The sequence below is a fragment of the Miniopterus schreibersii genome, assembly GCF_964146895.1.
Source record: "Miniopterus schreibersii genome assembly, chromosome: 11".
NCBI classification, from domain to species: Eukaryota; Metazoa; Chordata; class Mammalia; order Chiroptera; family Miniopteridae; genus Miniopterus; species Miniopterus schreibersii.
Window position 1 is genome coordinate 24,734,306 of NC_138111.1, and position 20,613 is coordinate 24,754,918.

The 20,613-nt window shown below is 47.0% G+C and overlaps 1 protein-coding gene across 3 annotated transcripts in view; it reads left to right on the forward strand.

Annotated features, from left to right (window-relative positions):
- Positions 1-390: 390 nt before the first annotated feature.
- The window catches only part of TBC1D2 (TBC1 domain family member 2), a 43,785-nt gene continuing 23,562 nt past the window's right edge, over positions 391-20,613 (forward strand). For 2 of the 3 annotated variants that reach the window (XM_081152161.1, XM_081152163.1), the window contains exons 1-4: positions 391-927; positions 2,960-3,101; positions 9,617-9,764; positions 18,407-18,540. In XM_081152161.1, coding sequence (XP_081008287.1) covers positions 553-927; positions 2,960-3,101; positions 9,617-9,764; positions 18,407-18,540 — 799 coding nt within the window. In that variant the 5' untranslated portion in view covers positions 391-552. The remainder of the gene's footprint in view (positions 928-2,959; positions 3,102-9,616; positions 9,765-18,406; positions 18,541-20,613) is intronic. The other variant, XM_081152162.1, reaches the window with a different exon arrangement.

The window sequence follows — 20,613 nt, forward strand, 5'->3', positions numbered from 1 at the left end:
AGACCCCAAGAGTCGCGCGCGCCACCGAGCGCAGCGTCTCCCTCAGCCAATGGCCGCGCGGTGCGCCGTCCCCCGGAAACGCGCGCGGCACCTGGGGAGAAAAGGCAGCGGCCCAGACCGCATGAGAAGGAACTATCCTTCTACATCACTACGCGAGTTATCAGGGCAGCATACTCAAAGGCAGGCGTCCCTTCCCGCTTCTCTCCCGCCGGTTAACCTAGCTCATGGACACCACGCCAACCAAGCCAGGCAGCTGCCCTCAGTAAAGATGGCTGACAGGCGCGGCCGGAAGCCGGAAGTAGGGGGCCTATAAGGAGCAGGCAGGGGGCGGGCTGTGGGCGTGGTTTGCGCCCCGGGGCTGGGAGGGGTGTGGCCGGCCGCCCCACTGGGTTTTCGGTTTGTGGGGCGTACTCACCGCCGCCAGCCGCATCCTTCCTAAAGGCCGGTCCCCGCTGGCCCCGCCCCCGCGCGGAGGTCTCCCTTTTCCTAGGTTCCCCCCTGAGCTTTCGAGATTGGAGCCGAGTTGGGTTGCCGGCCGCCTCACCCTCCGCCATGGAGGGCACCCGAGAGAAACTCCCGGAGGCGAGCACCCCTGCCCCCGGGTCCCGAGAGCCTGCCGGCTCGGCCGGGGGCCCCGAGGTGCTGCCGCCCGAGGAGTCAGAGGGCTGCGAACGGTCCCTGGAAACGGCCCCCAGGAAACTCTGTGGGTACTTAAGTAAGTTTGGCGGCAAGGGGCCCATCCGGGGCTGGAAATCTCGCTGGTTCTTCTACGACGAGAGGAAGTGCCACCTGTATTATTCGCGGACCGCGCAGGATGCCAATCCCTTGGACAGCATCGACCTCTCCAGTGCGGTCTTTGACTGCAAGGCGGACGCCGAGGAGGGGACTTTCGAAATCAAGACTCCCAGCCGGATTATTACCCTGAAGGTAAATGGAGCCGTTTTCCCCTTTTAAGGGATGAGTTCCTAGGGCATGGCCGGGCGTCGCGGGTGGTCACCGGCCGAGTGCCCAGTGAACCGCGGGTGCCCAGGCTGTTGTGCTTTCGGAAGCACATTCACACCCATGTCCTCACTGGCTTCCCACAGCAAAGGCAGGAGTGTTGGAAACTGAGTCAGAGAGATGAAGTGACTGTCCCGAGGTCAGGTATCCAGAGAGTGGTGTATGTGGTCCACACTTGGAATCTCATAGTCTTTCTTCCTCTCGGTACTGTGTCAAAACTTTTACTTTGGGGTGTGCCTGACAATGCAGTTACCTTAACTTTCTTACTTGGGGCAGAAGTATAGTCAAGATAGGAGCTTTGCAATCCTCTCTCAAGGCCTAGATTCTGAATCACTTTTCTTGATGTTGTGGCCAAGAGGAGTGAATGCTGAGAAACATTTCGTTTCACAGATCAGCCTAGATTGTTCATCAGGGCATATCTAAACCTGTTTTCCCTGTCAGTAGGTTTTGTTTAATCTTCATGTTTGACTAAGAAAGCCTGAAACAGTGGAAAGGCCATGTGCTTTGAAATCAGACAGGATTAGATTCAAATTCTACATCAGCTACTTTCTAGCTGTGTGACCCTGGGTAGTTTGTGAGATTTAAAACAAGATACGTAAGCCTCTGAAACAGCAAAGGCACCTACAAATTGTGGAATTACTCCCAGCACCTAGAATACAGCCTTGGTACCTGGTGGGTGCTTAGTAAATGTTTGTTGAATGAACACATGGTGATGGGACCAAGATCAGAATGTTCATGCCAAGAGAAGGTGCTCCAGAATTTAATTGGAAAGACAGATCTGAGCTGAGTTTAAGGATTCACACTCATCAGAGAAGAATGTGTCAGGAGACAGCCTTCCCCACCCCGCCCCCCCTTCACACCCCTCCACCCTTACCTCCAGCCAATTGAACATCTATTGAGACCCCTGAATGCAGCCCACAGCTTCAGCTCCCCTTCACTGTCTAGGCATGGCTAGTGACCAGGGTGGGGGAATCAGCTGAAATAATAGAAACCAGAAATTCCAGGCTAGGGGAGGCAGGCAATTCAGAGGTTATGTGGTTTATGGGCCATGTGACTCCTTCCACAGATTGAATGCTGTCTATAGGGTCTCCAACACTTGTCTTTTACTATTCCATTCACGTGTGTATGTGCCTGGCTGTGCTAGGCACTGGCCTGTGGAGCCAAATTACACCTACCCCCTGGTATTCAAACAGCTTTAGGTCTGGGGAGAGAGACTGACAGTGAGATTGGCAGGATCTGGTGACATAATGGATGTGAGAATAGGTGTTTGGGATGTGAGAATAGGTGTTTGGACCATCCAGTGGTGGATGGGCCAGCATCAGCCATGAACTGGTTGGGGGTGCCTGGAGAGTGCCACTTTGTTGTAGTGTGCATATGGCTTTCCAGTTCCCAGTCATATGCATGATTTCAGCACATCCCCCAAACAAAAGGGAGTCTCCATTCCACAAAAAGTCAGTTAAGACATTGAGATTTCATACAGGGAGATAGACATAGCGATTGTACCACAGCCCCATCCAGGGAGATAGTAATGGTACCAGGGCCCCACCCAGGTCAGAATTTCAAAGCTCTTACTCTCTCTCTTAGCACCTCCAAATTCCTTTACCCAGTGAGCACATTTTGAGCTCCTACTGTATGTCAGGTACTATGCTGGGTACTTTACCTTCCTTATCTCATTTCATCCTCATAACAACCACCCTATGAAATGAGTGTTATCATCACCATAGTACAGATACGGAAACTGAGGCCCAGATAGGTTAAGGAACCTCTAAGTGGGAGACCACAGCCTGATTATCTTCTATGGCCAAGAAGCATGTGGTGTTTTCCAGGTGGGCACCCAGCCACAGTGAAATTTCTTTCTGGGAAAGACAGAGTTACCAACCCTCTCTTGCCTTCCCACATCCCACACCCAGTGCCACCCTGTGGGCGCAGGGCCTTGCCAACTAACCCTTGTGCTTCTCAGGCTGCCACCAAGCAAGTGATGCTGTACTGGCTGCAGCAGCTGCAGATGAAGCGCTGGGAGTTCCACAACAGCCCGCCTGCACCTCCTGCCGCCCCTGACGCTGCTCTGGCTGAGAATGAGCCTGCCCTGCGCCTTGAACTAGGTACCCAACGGGCTCACCTCCTGTGCACACCCAGGGCTCTTGGTGACAAAGCCTATACCCTCCCGTTAGGAGTGCGTGGGAGCAGCCCTCTGCTAAAGAAGCAGAGAGCCAGGGATGTGACTCAGGATCAGTTAGGGCTACAGTATAGCTTCAAGGGCAAGAACACAGGCTCTGAGGGCAGGCTACCTGGGTCCAAATCCTAATCTTGTGTGGTCTTAGGCAAGTTGCTTACCCTTTCTGATCTTCAGTTTCCTTCCCTGTAAAATGAGGTTGATAAAAAAAATTATACCTACTTCTTAGGGTTATGTTGAGGATTAAATGGATCCATACACCTTAAGTGGTTGGAGTGATATCTGCACATTGTCAGAGCTCAATAAATGTCAGCTACTATTATGATGATGATTATGGGAATGTCTTAAGAAATGAAACTTTCACAGACTTGCTGTGAGGTAGGTTAATGAGAAAATGCAGTTATTGTTGCTGCTTCTTTACACAAATGCTTTTGTGCTATGAGCTGGGTAGACCAGTGATATTATCCCTGGTGTTCTCATAAGCCAGAATCCCTCACCCCCACATGGCCCACAAATGAAGGTTCTTGATCCCCAATCCTAGGACATCCTGGCAGGGAGGAGTCCTGGAGCTCTCACCCTCCCAACCCCACCCCCAGCCCCCATGCTGAAGCCAGGAATATGATTGGCAGATTTTAGAATCAGCACAGACCACCCACAGCTGCCCTGGCAAGAGCGCAGAGAAGGAGGTCCCAGCACAGATCTACAGCGTGTCTAAGGTGCCTCATCACCAGTTAACAGGGAAGCCAAATGGATGAGGGCAGGACTGTGGTCAAATACATCCCAGACCTCCACACCCGGCTGTTTTACGTGTCCCAAACTGAGCTCATCTGCCCTGGGCCCTTCTCCCCGTTTTCCTTCCCTCATTGAGTCTTCCCATTTACCCAGTTGCTCCAATAATCAGGAGCCTCCCAGTCTCTTCCTGGATGTCAGCTAGCCAGGCCAGTCAGTCACCAGTGCTGGCCATGTCTCCCTGTGGCCCCCCTTCACTGACGTCGCCTTAGGTCATGCCTCAGCTTTTTAGAGAGAGTGGAAGGGAAGGAGAGAGAGAGAAACATCGATGTGAGAGAGACACAGCGATTGGTTGTCTCCCACATGCGTCCCAGCTGGGGCCAGGGATGGAGCCTGCAACCAAGGTACGTGCTCTTGGCCAGAATCAAACCCAGGACCCTTCAGTCCGTAGACCGATGTACTAACCACTGAGCCAAACTGGCTAGGGCCATGCCTCAGCTGTTAGCTAGAAAATCATAGCAGCCTCCTCTCTGATGTCCCCATGTCTCAGCCTGCCACTCCGACCATCCTCACTGCAGCCAGTGAGCTTTCTAAAATGAAAGCCTGAGCCCCCACTTCCCTTTCCTGGCTCACCATGTCCCAGGCCCAGTCCCAGCTTCTTAGCACCATACTCACTCCTTCCTGGTCTCAGCTCTGCCTGCCTCATGCTTTACCTTTCAGCAGCACCAGAGGCACCTCTGCTCTCTTCTTGGCCTGGCAAATGCCTGCTTATTCTAGATGGCCACACTTTAGTGTCACCTCCCACTCTTGCCAACCTCCTCTTGGAAGCCTGCTGGGACTTTGTCAGCTGGGCTCTATATAGAGTCCTTAACACTTTCAGACGATTTTGAGACCTGTCACATTGTGTTCTAATTAAAGTGTCCTTCTCAATCTCTGCCTCTTTGCCCTAAAGGGTGGGGGCTGTGTCTTTGTCACCTGTGTCCCCAGTACCTGGTGCCCTGCCTGAGACAGAGGATATTTGTTGAGTGAGTGTCTGAGTAAATACATTGAATTTTATAATTAAATGAGAAGAATGTAAAGCCTTTAGCATAATGCCAGGCACATAGTTAGTGCTCCATACATGGCAATTTTCCTAATGATATTATTATATGTGTACGTGTACACTATTACTATTATAACTATGTCTTTTTTTTTTTCCTCACCTAAGGATTTTTTTCCCATTGCTTCTCAGAGAGAGTGGAGGGGGGAGAGAGAGAGAATCATTGATGTGAGAGAAACACATCAATTGGTTGCCTCCTGCACGTGCCCCGACTGGGGCGGGGGATCTAGCCTACAACCGAGGTACGTGCCCTTGGCAGGAATTAAACCTGGGACCCTTCAGTCCACAGGCTAATGCTCTAACCACCAATCCAAATTAGCTAGGGGTGATAATTGCCTCTTTTTATTGCTAATAATCATCAGTAATTTCTTCTGAGAACATTCTGGGTGTTTTATGCTTGTAAGGGCTTTCTTTGGGGAAGGGTGTATTTATTTTTGCTTCTATACTTTTGCTCCACCCTCACTCCCCACCTCCCAGGGAGCGAAACAACCCTGGCTGTGCTGAAAACTACAGCCTGAGTTAACACAAATCCCTATCAGCCTCAGACCAGAAACATCGAGAGGCCCTCCCTGACTTGAAATGGGAAGAACCGGTTATCAAAAGAGTAGCTGTGGGATCCTGCTAGTTCACCTCCTGTGCCGAACCCTTTCCAACTTTTTGAATTCTGTGGCTTTGGTTCAGCACACTCTGCGGGCCTCTTCTGGGCCTGCTGTGGGCATGGAGACACGGGAGTGGTTGTCGTGACCAGGGCACCAGTCTCCCAAGGAGGACACTGGGGAGATGCAGGAAACAGGCATGTGTGCTTCTGCTCTGAAGCCTTTCCCATCCTGCAGCAAGCCCTCACCCTTCCGGACCCAGTGCCCCTGTGAAACCTTCCCAGCTGACCCAGAAAGACATTGCTGGAGTCTTGAGCAAGCTGGCAGGGCGTGGATTGGCAGGCTGCCCCAACCTCTCCAGTCTCTGCCCTTTCTGGGAAGAAGCAGGAGCCTGCTACCAGGGCAGTGAAACCTACTGACTCATGTCTGACTGAGTCACAGATATTGTCTTGTCCAGTGTCAGGATTGCCTTTGAGCAGCGGCAAGGCATGTTCTCTACAGCTTTTAAGCATTCACACCTTAATTTTATATTTTACCTAAACGTTGGTTTCCACAAAGCCAAGAAGGATCAAGGGGAAGCCAACAGATTGATAATGACATATTGCCAAAGTGGAACACATCTTACAAAGCACTTTTATAAATGTTTATCATCATGAAAATATGCACACCACTTACACTGCTGTAACTCTTAACATGCATCCTCTATCTAGTCATCACAACAGTTTTATGAGATAGTTACTGTTACTCCCATTTTACAGAAGAGGAAACTGAGAGTCCAAGAGGCCACGGGACCTGTCCAAGGTCATACAGTAAGAAAATGTCAGTGCTGAAATTTGAACCCTAGTCTGCAGACTCATACCCCCCATCCTCAAGCTGAGGAGGCAACTGGCCATGTGTTCAGGCCCCTCCAGGAAACCAGTGACCTGCTGGCCAAAGCCCTTTTTGTTAGGCGATGACTTCTTCCTACTGGTGATAGGACAGCCTCTACGGTTCAGTCAAAATGAGAATTATAGGTAAATGCTGCTGAAAACTCTTCAGGTGGCCAACCTCACTCGGTACTTCTCCAGGCTGGAGAGAGGCCCAGAGGCCCCAGACCAGAGTCTTGGATCAGTCCTGTTTCCTGCAGGAAGTGCTAACCTTCACTGTGGCATCACCATCATGTGCCTCTTATCCTTTGGAAACTCCTTGCCCCTTCCTGGCCACCCCTCCCTTCTTGGAACTGTGCTTGTCAAGTAGGCTACTGTAATAAGGAAATGTAAGGAACTATGTTGAATCCATGGCTCTGCTAGCAGCTGTGGGAGCTTAGCCACAAAATTCACCCTCTCTGAACTGCTGTTTCCTCATTGGTGAAACCAACCAGTGGAGACATTTACCCCCAGGACATAGTTCTGTGTGACCTCAGTAGATCTAGAGCCACAAGTGGAAGTTAAAGGAAAACAGATATTGGCAGTTAGGGAAGAACTTGCCAAGACATTAAAACCTTAGACAGATAGTAAATTTTTTGTTTGTTAAAGTATTGATAAACAAGGAAACCTTAATTATTTTGAATCAGCCCAAATTCTGCATCAAAGACTACTTTGAAAATTGTGCTTCCGTAGTATGGGGATTTATGGTTTTCTAAACATTTTCATATATGTACTTTAATTCTGAAGAATACAGTGCAGAGTGGCCTTCCAGTTTTAAAAATATGGGACCTGAAGCCAAAAGAGAAAAAGTGATCAGCCCAGTCACAGTGCCCTCCCAGGAGAAACGTGGCTTAACCTCAGGTCTTCCAATTCCACAGCTGTAGCCCTTTCTAGCCAAGCAGGTTTCTTCAGGCTCCTGCTGAAACCTCCAGGGGGCTCTGCCATTCTAGCCGGATGAGACCCCTTCTTAGCCACCCCCATCCCGTTGTCCTTATTGGCTCCTTCTTCTGAATATTTCTGGGTCCCTTCTGGCATCCTCAACTCTGGCTCTGGAAACCCTTGCTACTACCTGTACTTCCACAGCTGGATCCTCCCTCACTACTTCTGCAGGTCCAAATCACCTCCAGCCCTCCAGGCCCAGCTCCAGTGCCCTTCCTCTAGGAAGTCTTCCTGACTTGAATTGGAAGAAATCTGTCTCCACCTCCCAGAACTCCCCGCACTTTGGCCTGCCCTCCAGCTTCCCACCCAATGTTCTTAAATTGTGCATGTTTTTCCTGCTTCTGAAGCTGGGAGCTTCCTATGCCTTTGAATGTCTCACTTTCTCCAGCCCCACCTGGAAACCTCAGGGTAGACGCCCAAACTTCTGAGAAAATAAATTGAAGGGAGGAACTCAAAAGAATGAGTGGGTATGGCCAAGTACTAGGCAGCGTGACGGATCTGAAGGAGCCTCCTAGGGATTAACAAATGTGTTATTTGCCAAGTTTGATTGCAAAGTTTATTTTCGAGTAGATTGAACAACTCTCCCTGGCATGTTCTTGCAGATGCAGTGCAAGAGTAAATTCCTCTACCCCTGCATTTTCACCCTCTCAGTAAGAGGGCTCCAAGTGAAAGGTGTCTGCTGCCCTGCGGGTCTCAGGGCTGCCTGGTCAAGATCATACCATCCTCTAAGTGGCCTTCGCTCTCTTCCACTTTTTGTAACACTCAAAACTAACTTCTGAATATTTCGCCTCCTCTCTTTTATACTCAAATAATATTAAGGAAGGTTTCATTAGCCTTGAAACCTTCCTTAATATTAAACCTTTAAAGTACTCACTGTATAAGAATCACTGTTTAAGCAAAACATTTGAAAAACACAGAAAAGTAGCCATAAGCCTATCACCCAGAGACAACCAGTGTTAACATTATGCTATGACTTTCTGCCTGCTTTTTATTTAAATGTATTTCTGATCAGATAACAATGCAAAACGCTTTACTTTGCTTTTTGGTATTCAGCATTGTGGCCCTAAAATATCCCTGTAGTGTAAAATCTCTTTATTAACATTTACTTTTGATGAATATATATTATTTTTCTGTTTATAAAAGTAGCCCATGTTTACTATAGAAAATTGGGGTGGGGGGGAGTAAACTATAATGAGTAGTCTGCTCATTTTTAATCCCATCATGCAGTTCTGACCGCCATTAAGACTTCAAAGTATTTCTTTGGGACTTTTCCTATACAATTAAAAAAAATTTTTTTAATTTATCTTTATTGTTGAAAGCATTACAGATGTCCCCTTTTCTCCCCCCCCCCCCCATTGATCCCTTCCGCCCTGCTCCTGCCCCCTCCCCAGGCCTTCCCTGCACTATTGTCTATGTTCACGGGCAATGCATATATGCTTGTAAGTTCATTGGTTAATCTCTTCTTGCCCCCCACCCCCCTTCCCTCTGAAATACGTCATCAATCTGTTGCATACTTCATTGTCTCTGGATCTTTTTTGTTCGTCAGTTTATTTTGTTCATTAGATTCCACTTATAAGTGAGATCATGTGACACTTGTCTTTCTCTGACTGGCTTATTTCACTTAGCATAATGTTCTCCAGGTCCCTCCATGCTGTCTCAAAGGATAAAAGACCCTATACAATTTTTTATCTGGCTTTTTCAACCTAATACTAGGTCCTGTGTTCTTAAGCATTCTTCCTTAGCATCGTTTTAAATTGCTGAGTAAAACACCATTGTCCCAAGGCATCATGATGTATTTAACTTTTCCCTAGATCTTGACATTATTATCAGTTTGAGTCTAAACAGTGCTGGGATGAGCCTCTTGGCTCATAAAGCTGTCTGCATTTCAAACAATTTCTTTAGGGTGGATTCTCAGATGTAGAAATATTTGCAGTTCGGCATATTTTTAATGGGTTACTAGGATGGCTGTTTCAGCAAAATGCATTATTTACTGGTTGCAGAACATTCGGTGTACCACCTGCTTCATGGCTGCTGTTAACCCACAAGGAAGACTTGCTAAGGCAGCTCACCGACTCCCACCTGCTCCCAGTCAGAGCTGAGCCCATAGTACCCACCTGTCTGGTCTTTCCAAGTATAGTGACCCGGGTGGGTGATTTCCCTTTTCTTTGTTCCCCAGAGCAAGAGGAAGCAGAGCTGGAGGAGTTCCTGTGCCCTGTGAAAACGCCCACTGGACTTGTGGGTGTGGCAGCTGCCTTGCAGCCAGCCCCTGCCATGTCCTTGGCCCTTCAGAATATTTCCCTCAAGCACCTGGGAACTGAAATACAGTAAGTGCTAGTGGGGCTAGGGGCTGGCCAAGCTGCAGGCAGCCCCTTCTTCAGTCAGAGCCTAACTGTGATCTGGGGTGATTCCCAGCAGGGTGGTGGGCCTGGGGCAAGGGCTAGGGGCTTTATTTTCAATTCACGCCATTACTTTAAAATATTACATTTATTGTTCTGATTTTGAAAGTATCACATGTTCTTTGTAGGAAATTAGAAACATCTTGAAAGGTATAAATTTAACATTATCCATAATCCTATCACCCAGACAAGCATTCTTAGCATTTGGTGTGTCTCTTTCCTCCTCATTTTCTGTACACACATGCATAATTGAGATCATGCCGAATGTAATATGGTGATAGCTTTATAAGTATCTACATGTGTCAAACGCATCAAATAATTCACGTTTAATGTGTAATTTATTGTATGTCCATATTTTAGCTACTTCTTTATTTAACAGTGGATTATATATACAATTTCCCATTGGCATGCTTTGTTTTAAGTAGTTTATAAGGAGATAGCAATATGGCCTGGGCTTTGGAGTCAAGCTGCCTGCATTTATATCCTGGCTCCACCAGTGATGGGTTCTGGTATCCTGGGCAAGTTGTTTGATTTCTCTGTGCTGCACTTAAATTGTTAGTAAATATACAATTCAGCAGTGCCATGTAAGATTAGTGCAGGAGTTAAATGGTTAATGCATGTAAACTTAATAAACTTAATAAACACAGGGTGGGGCAAAAGTAGGTTTGCATGGAAAATAATACAATAATTTATAAATAATAATACAGAAATAAACTCTTTCATGTACTCACAACTGTAAACCTACTTTTACCCCACCCTATATTATCCATGCTACTATTGTTGCTCTTAACTGAAGGAGTGGACGCTTTGGGGAATGGAAACTATATCCAATTCTGATCCTGTTTGGGTGCATATTTTCTGTGAGGAGTTCAGACAGACTGGACCTCTTAGAAAGCAGACTAGAATGTTCCCTGGACTTGGATAGAGACTGAGGCACAGCATTTCCCTCTGTCAGCTTCAGTGTTTAAATTTGCTTGGGTAACTAGAAGGGTAGTGATGCTGTTCCCAGGACAGAAGCAGGTTTTAGGGAAAAGACAATGAGTGTTCTTTAGGGCCTGGAGATAGACTAACCAACAGGCACTGCCTAGAGGAACCTGGAACTCAGGAGAGAGAGCTGAGCTAGAGAGAGACTTAGGGAGTATGGGGTAAGGTTGAGCCCCCGAGCCCCTCAGTGTGATGGACAAAGAGGGTGTGCTGCTGGGGAGCTTCTCTCAGTAGGAGCTGGAGAGAATTGGGAGGTTTGAGGGGGCCTGAGAAGTTCAGCCATCCAACCAGTACATGCTGTACCCAGAGTGGTCTCACCAAGATTAAGTCAGGTCTGTGCCTGGTGAAGGCCACAAACAACAGAAGTGGAACAGAGAGCATGCAGAGACCAAGAAAGGAAGTAAGTTTCTGGGGATTCATCGGTTACCTCCCTCCTGACACTTGCAGTAACCCACAGAAAATGCAAGGGATCATTGCAAGTGTCCTGGGGATAGCCTAGTGAGATCAGAGTTGCCCTCGTCTCCTGCACTCCTTTGTCCTGGCTGGTCTCAGAGCTGGCAGTTGAATCTGCCATGAGCCCAGGTCATAGTCTGGGGAAGGGAGTAAGGGAACTTCCAGAGCACCATGCTGGGTACTTTATACTCTCATTGACTTGTCTGGACAGCCCTGTGAAGTGGTATCATAACAGTTAAGTTATCAGGCTATAGAGTCAGACATCCAGGTCTGATGCTCAGCCCCACCACTTACCACCTCTGTGGCTTTGGTTACTTAGCCTTTCTGAACCTCAGTTCTCCTTTCTGTACAATGGAGGTGATAACAGTACTTACTCCACTGGGCTGTTGTGAGGATTAAATGCGCTGAATGCATGGGTGTGAGGATTAAATGAGTTCTACTGCTAGTGTTCAGCTTAGAGCCTGGTCCGTGAAGGGCCACATTGTTTGTTGTGAATATGTTCATCATCGCCACTGCAGATGAGGGGACCCAGGCTCAGAGAGGATAAATGGCTTGCCCAAGGTTTTCTTTCCAGAACAAGCCTCTATGATCATTACCTTTATGCTAGCCAGGCCTTTCAGACCTGGAGCTAAACCTACACGGAAAATGATCTATGAACTGCTCCAACTCAAGTAATAAATTTATGAAATGGAGATGCTTCCTCCAAGCACAATAGTTTGGCTGGATAGTGGCCACCTGTGTCTGTAGTTAGTGAGCTCCCCATCCCCAGAGGAGATGTGGGCTAGAGCTTAGAAGCTTTACTGCCCTGAGGTTTCTATGCCTCTCACATCCCAGGGCTGACTATTTGTGAACTCCTAGACATGTTGGGGAAGCTGCATTTCCTGGGCAAAGGGAAGTGTGGGCAGCAATGGTGGTGACCCCAGCCAGCCAGTTCCTCTCGCTATAGGGATGTGTCCAAGTCAAGTGGCTTGTGGTTTGTGAGATACATTATAATGGGGCTCAGTACAGGACCCAGCACAAAGTAATACTCAGTAAATAGTGGCCCTAATGGCCTCATCTTTCTTAGTTTTTAGTATGACTACTACCCTTTATTTTTACATGGGGAAAATAAGAACTGGGAAGGGCAAGTGACTAGCCCAAGGAGTTGAGCTCCTTAAAATAGGACCTTAGTAATAACAGAGTAAAAGGAGTCAGAGACCAAATTTCAAAGTCAGGTATTGGGAGTACTGACTTCTAATTTCTTCTCTGTTCTTAATTTAACTGATTAGTTTCTCCATTAAAGTAAAATCTCATTTTTATTTTGGACCCAACTATACCAAGAAACTGGATTTTCTTTTAAAGATAAGTTTCAGATTAAATATTCTTTGAAAAAAATCAACAAACTTGACAAACCTTTAGCTAGACAGACCAAGAAAAGGCATAAATAATAGTCAGTTACTAACATCAAGAACAAAAGAGGGGACAATACTACCAACCTTACAGAAATAATAGGATTATAAAGGAATACTATGAACAATTATATGCCAACAAATTAGATAACTTCAATGAAATAGACAAATTCCTAGAAAGACACAAATTACTAACACTGACTCAAGGAGAAATAAAAAATCTAAATAGACCTGTAACATGTAAAGAGATTGAATTAGTAATCAAAAAACTACCAACAAAAGTAAACAAAAACACCTAGGACCAAATAACTTCACTGGTGAATTCTACCAAACATTTAAAAAATAATTTATACCAATTCTTTACAAACTCTTCCCCCACATAAAAGAAGAGGGGGGAACACTTCCCAGTACATTCTATAACGTCAGTGTTACCCTGATACCAAAACCAAACAAAGATATTACAACAACAAATAGGGAGGAGAAACAAGATGGGGGCGTAGGTAATAGCTGCACCCGCCGCCTGCCGAAACCACATCAAAATTACAACTAAAATACAGAACCACTCAGAGCCTCCTGAAATCTGGCTGAACAGAAGCCCCACAACCAGGGAGCTGAAGAAGCACTGAGAGCGGTAGGAGGGGCGGAGACACAGGGACACGGGTGGATCGGGGCTGAAATCATGGAGACACGGCCGCAGGCCCACACCCGGTGCCGCGGTTGAAACCTGGGAGGGAATCTCGGCGGCGGAGGTTTCCCGGAGGAGGGAGGGTTCCCATCCCCACAGCAGGCCCTCAGCCCAGGGCTCCAGGCCGGGAAGAGACGTCCCCACAACTTCAGGCTGTGAAACCAGCGGGGACTGTCCCTGAGGGTCGAGGAGGCTGCGGGAGCCCCAGCAGCTCCTCTTAAGGGCCCGCGCACGGACTCACTCGGACGCTCCCTCGGAGCCCAGCACCGGGCAGCAGCCTGAAAGGACCTGGGACACTCGGGGAGGAACTAACCTGCCTGAGATCCGGGCGAGAGGTGGAGGGGCGGCTTCCTCCCAGGAAGAAGAGCCGGCAGAGACGATGGCTCCTGTGGCGAGTCCACCCCGCACGCAGCCGGCAGGCAGGTGCCATATTTGAATAGCCAGCACCTGACTCCCACCTTTGGCCCCGCCCCGTGATTCCCGGAGGCCCTGCCCCTCCCCACCTGCAGCTCATCCAGGCCATTTCCAGTGGCTTTTCTGTGCAAGTGGCCTCTCGAGCCTCATGCTTAGGACTTTCCTAAAATCTCTCAAACAAGCAACAGCGTGCCCCATACAGCTTGATAAGTGGCCCCAGGCCTGGCACTAGCAGCAGCCTGCATTGGCTCATAGCTTGGCCTCTCCTGGACACCTCCAAGCCCAGCACAAGTAGCAGCCAACTATGGTTTGCTGTGTAGCTCATGCTGGGTGGCCCTGGGCAAGGCACTGGCACAGGCTGACTTTGCACCTCCCGGGAGGCCCCAGAGACAGCGCACCTGGTGGTCAGACTCGACGACACTGGATTACAACCCTAGCACGTCCACGAGTGACACACTCAAGGGGCGCACTTGGTGAACACCAAAGCTCCACTGAAGTAAATCCTGATCCATAAGACTGTCTCCAGCACAGCAGCTCTTTGGCTGTAGTTGCATCTGGTCCTCACAGCCGATTGGCCTGGGGGTCAGTTCCTCCCAGGGATGCCAACAGCAACCAAGGCTCAACTACAACAGGACAGTGCACACAGCCCACATGGGAGCACCTAGAAGGCCCAGCTCAGGTGACTGGGGAGGCTGAGCCACTGGACTCTACAGGACACCTACTACACAAAGCCACTCTACCAATTCCAGGAGACATAGCAGCTCTACCTAATACATAGAAACAAACACCTGGAAGCAGCCAAAATGTGGAGGCAAAGAAACATGTCACAAAGGAAAGAACAGAAGAAATCTCTAGAAAAGGAACTAAATGAAATAGATGCAAGCAAACTAACAGAGAGTTCAGAATAATGGTTATAAGGATGTTTAAGCAGACTGTTAGGGAAATAACTGAGAAAACCAATAACATAATAAATTACCAATTTGAAATGAAGGCTACACGAACTGAAATGAAGAATAATTTACATGGAATCAACAGTAGAGTAGAGGACACTGAGACTCAAATCAGCAATTTGGAACATGAGGAAACAAAAAACACCCAACCAGAAGAGCAAAAAGAAAAAAGAATCCAGAAATATGAAGATAGTATAAGGAGCCTCTGGGACAACTTCAAGAGGCCCAACATTCATATTATTGGGGTGCCAGAAGGGGAAGAAAGAGACTAAGGAATTGAAAACCTATTTGAAAAAATAATTACAGAAAACTTCCCCTGCCTGGGGAAAGAAATAGACTTACAAGTACAGGAAGCACAGAGGGTCCCAAAAAAGAGGAACCCAAATAGGCCCACAGCAAGACACATCATAATTAAATGCCAAAGGTTAAAGACAAAGAGAGAATCTTAAAAGCAGCAAGAGAAAAGCAGTTAGTTACCTACAAGGGGCACCCATACGACTGTCAGCTGATTTCTCAACAGAAACTTTGCAGGGTAGAAGGGAGTGGCAAGAAATATTCAAAGTGATGAAAAACATGGAACTACAACCAAGATTGCTCTACCCAGCAAAGCTATCATTTAGAATTGAAGGTCAGATAAAGAGCTTCTCAGACAAGGAAAAGCTAAAGGAGTTCATCACCACCAGCCCAGCACTACAGGAAATGTTGAAGGGTCTTCTTTAAGAAGAAGCTAATGAACAAAAGAATCTGACGAACTAAATAGATCCAGAGACATTGACGCATGCAACAGACGATCATATTTCAGAGGAAAGAGGGAAGGGGGGTGGAGGGTGGGAAGAGATTAACCAAAGAAGTTATATGCATAACCCATGGACACAGTTAATAATGGGATGAAGGCCTGGGAAGGGGGTGGGAGGGAAGTGGAGAGGATCAATGGGGGGGGGGGGGAATGGGATACCTGTAATACTCTCAACAATAAAGATAAATTTAAAAAGTAAAAAAAAAAAAAAGATATTACAAATTACTTTGGAATACCCAGAGCCTTCACCTATAATTTTTTTGTGTTAATTTTGCCAGCAGGCATGTTTTTTCTAACTCACCTCTTCACAGAGGATATGGATTTTTCAGAGTTCCATCTTTATGTAAAATTTCATTTTCAACCCTACACTTTGTGTGGGTCCAAACCTTGTTTTCTTTCCCTTGCAACCAAGGCTCTAGGTTTTTGATATCAACAGGTGATTCCTGATCACAAGAAAAAAAATTGTAACTATGTGCAGTGATGGATGTTAACTAGATTTATTGTGATCATTTCACAGTGTATACATCTATTAAATAAATATGTTGTATACCTGAAACAAATGTTATCATAACTCATTAAAAAAAAAAAAAAAAGTTGATCCCTGAACAGATTTATATCCTAGTCAACTCTCACAACAATAATGCTGCAAACACACACTTCAGAATTCAGTGCCGTATAATAAGCATTTATTTCGCACCCATCTGAGTTCAGCTGATACGGGCTAAGTGCACCGGGTCATGACTCTAAGCTACTGCTAAGACCTAGTTCTTCTCCACGTATTTCTCATCTTCGTGGACCAGCAGCTACCTGAGGCAGGCTTCTCAAGAGTGCCAGCCCCGCCAGCGAGCATAGCTTAAGCCTGTGTTTACATTACATCTGCTAACATCCCTTTGGTCAAAGGAAGTCACATGGCCATGCCCAAAGTCGAGAGGAGGAGGGGAAGGCACTCTGTTCCCATGGAGGGGGGAGACGGAGTGAACACTAGCATACCTTGTTTTGTTACACTTCTCACACAGATATTGCATTTTTTACCAGTTAAAGTTTTGTGGTAACCTACAAGTCTATCAGCACCAATTTTTCATCAGGCTCTGCATTTTTTAGCAGTAAGGTTTTGGGGATTTTTTTAAATCCTCACCCAAGGATATTTTTCTGTTGCTTTTCAGAGAGAGTGGAAGGGAGAGAGAGAGAGAAACATCGATGTGAGAGAGGCACATCGATTGGTTGCCTCCTACACGCTCCTCAACCGGGCCGGGATCTAGCCTTAAACCCAGGTATGTGCCCTTGACCGAAATCAAACCCAAGACCCTTCAGTAGCTTGCTCTAACCACTGAGCAAGCTGGCTAGGGCAGCCATAAGGTTTTGTGTTTTTTTTTTAAATATGTCTTTATTGATTTCAGAGAGAGGAAGGGAGAGGGAGAAAGAGAGAAACATCAGTGATGAGAGTCATTGATTGGCTGCCTCCTGCATGCCCCTCACTGGGGATCGAGCCCACAACTGTCATGTGCCCTTTTTCATGTTTAGTACCTACAGATTTCCTTTCCTGGGAATTCAAAAAAATGTTTTTGAAATATGTTCTGTATTTATCTAGCATCTAGGTGTTTTGGAATAAGGGTTTTTCAGAGTAGTTTGTCCCCCATATTGTTAAAAGTCTGCATAGCACATCGGGATGATCTAGCAGAGCCAGTATTCTGCTCAGATATACAGATTTTCACCACCTCTTTTTTGACCACCCTCTTGCTGCCCTTAAATAAATGACCTCCTAGTGCAGCGTTTTCTAATTGTTGACATGACCACAGTGGGAAATAGCTCAGTACACACACAGATATTTTAAAAAATATTAACCCTCTCTAAGTGGGGTACAGTGTCATGTTTTCCATCTTGTTTTTTAAGTGCTGGTCATGATACTAAACTGATTTTACAATCTGCCAGTTATAAACTTGCAGTTGGAAAAACACTGACCTACTGAACTCCTTTAATCATTTTCTCTTCCTTGTTACTGATTTTAGAATATGTCTACATTTATATCTTTGCGAAGAAAAAATAAACTCAATTGAACTGTCTTTTCATCTGATTCATTATGAATTTGTCTGTGGTCCCTGGTCCTGGGCCAGCCTTTGGTGCTGCCTAGCTCCTTCCTGCAAACTAAACGTGTATTGAGCTTGCACTCTGGGCACATGCAACTCAGCACCAGGTGCCAGCGAGCATGCAGGTGAGCTGGTGCCCAGTTTGTGAAGAAAAGACATTATCATCATTCAGCCTAGGCAAGTACTTAGTCACAGCGTGGCCCATTCATGAAGCGCTGTAAGCTTCTTGGAGGCTGTGAGATGACCAGTGAAGGCTTCAGAGAGAACAGATGAGAGCAGGAAAAGACAGCAAGAGGAGAAGGGTGCCAGGAGATGTTCGGAACCCTTCTCAGCAAAAGTAGGGAGCCACTGATGATTTTTGAGCCAGGTAGTTACAAGACCAGATGAAGGGTTTAGGAAAGTTAGTTTGGCAAATCCATTTGACATTCATTCAACACATACATAGTGAGGGCCTTCTAAATTTCAGGCCGTGTTCCAGGCATTCTAAGTACTTTGGTGAACAAAACAGACAAATATCCCTGCCCTCACGGAGCTTATACTCCAGCCTTGGGGTTGGGGCAGGGGAGTCGATCTTACATTGTTTATAAGCAATATTGTGGAAGGCAGTAATTGATGAAATAATGGAAATTAGAGGGGTGAGAGGGTAAGGGAGTGGCTGGGGTGGGGTGCATCACTCACACAGGGTGCCTGGGGTTTAGCAGACTGACCGGGCTATGCCTGGGGGTAGGGATGCAGCCTGTGCTCTAGCAGTAACAGCAGGGAGGGGAGGGCAGAGTGGCAGGGCTGTCAGCCTCATGCTCCTCTGTTTTCCTTCAGAAACACAATGTTCAACATCCGGGGCAACAGGCAGGCCCAAGGAACAGGCCAGGGACCTCCAGGGGAAGATTCTCCACCAAGCAGGGAGCCTCAGGGGGAGGAGCAGCCCCCACCCCCTGACCCCAGCACCCCAGGTAAGCCTCTGCCCAGGTCTGAGCTGCCTTCAGAGACCAAGTGAGTGCCCCTCTCCTCCCCAGAAACCGGCATTTGTGCTTCTGTGTCTCAACCATGGAGATCTCTGGGGCGATCCTTTAGCGTTTATGGATCTAGTAGCAATGATATATTATTGTTGTAGTAAACTGTATATAACATGCAACCTAACCAGTTTTAGGGGTAAAGCTCAGCGACATTAAGCACACTTACACTGTTGTCCAACCAGCACCACCATCCAACTCCGGAACTCTTTTCACCTCCCCAACTGAAACTCTTAGCCATGATTCTTGGAGTAATAAAAGAAAACTTCACTTTCTTACTTTTTTTTTTAATATAAAGAAAGAATATAAAAATACTTTTCTGGAGTGACTGAAATCAGTCGGCTCTGCCTGAAGAAGCAGAGCAGATGACCTTTAGGTATCCTTCCTGGCTGTGGCACAGCACTTTGTTATTTCTTTCACAAAATGTGAGTGACCCACACCATTGGGGGATGGGGAGTTGGCTTCTTTGAAAATGGCATTGGCGCCCTTAGAACATATTTTAAGTTAGAAACATTTGGGAGAAAACTGGCTGAGGCAGCACTATGGATTCTTCTCATGACAGACAGGACCCCTGGGCCATGTAGAAGTGACTCTAGAAAAAGCACCCCTTTGGAGCAGTGTCTGGGGAGACCCTGCAGATCAGAAGAACAGTCCAAGAGAAGATCAGGACTGTGTCGAATCAATAATAATGACACTAGCACTTATATATAGCAGTTACTTTGTGCTAGGGCTACTCTGAGCATTTTGGGAGTGGTGGGGGCTAACAGTTGTATTAATATGTAATTCACATTCCATACAATTCACCCATTTGAAGTACACAGTTCAGTGGCTTTCAGAATATTCACAGAGCTATGCAACCATCACCATAATCAATTCCAGAACATTTGTAATACCCCCCAAAAAAGAAACCCTACCTCCCTCAGCCATCAGTCCCAATCTCCACCTTCCTCCACCTCTAGGCAACCACTAATCTACTTTCTGTCTCTACAGCTCTGCCCACTCTGGATAGTGTATACAAATGGAATCATAGCCATGGTCCCTTCGGACTGGCTTCTTGCTCTTAGAACCTTTCCAGGATTCTACCATGTGCACTAAGCACTTTACCTGCAGTAGCCTGTGTAATCCTTACAGCAACCTGAGCAGCAGATACTGTTGCTATTCTTATTTAGTAATTGAGGATAGAAAATTCTTATTTAGTAAATGAGGAACTGAGGATAGAAAAGTGGAGTGACTGGCTCACGGCCACACAGTGAGTGACAGGACCAGGATTCAGGCCCAGTCCTCTGGCCCTGTACTGCAGCCTGAGGCCTCATTTTCTAAATCAGTGATTTTTAAAATGATGTCTTTATTGCCATGAAACCTTGATGCCATAAACAAAATCTAATATCCAAAGTGGATAAAAGCTGAGTTGAGTCAGGGGTGGGAGTCTGGGCTCCCCTTGGTGCCCCATCCTCTGCCCCTCCCAGGCAGCCGTGAGGCACCCCCATGAGATCGTAGGGCACTGCCTGAGCAGCTGTCTTAGGCCGCGTTTCCCCCGACTGTAAAGCGAGCACAATGACCCCTGCGCTGCCTGCGTGCAGGGCTGGTGGGCAGCAGTGTTTCAGAGGCCAGCAGGGCTGCAGGGCCGAGCTGCCGGGAAGCGAGCCGCATGGCATTCCTCGGAGCCCTGCAGCTGCTCCATCCTCGGCTCAACCAGGTTTCTCTTAAATCTGAAACAAGACTGTTCTATTCTCACACCCAACAACTTCAAGGAGGTTCTGGTTCCTGTCACCTACTAGAGCAGCTCTTTATCTGTTCAAGCCTGTTTGGCTGGCCCTCAGCCTGGGCCCCAGAAGAAAGATGCGAAGTCATTCGGTTCGTTCTCCAAGCCCTACCTGTCCCCTCCCCTGGGATCCCACTCCACATGCTTATTTTTAACACCTTAGTCTCAAAAGAATTGGGGATAGCTTATTAAAATATATATCTGGGGAAAGTAAATGAGTAATTAGGGTTAGAAAATTTAGATAAGATTCT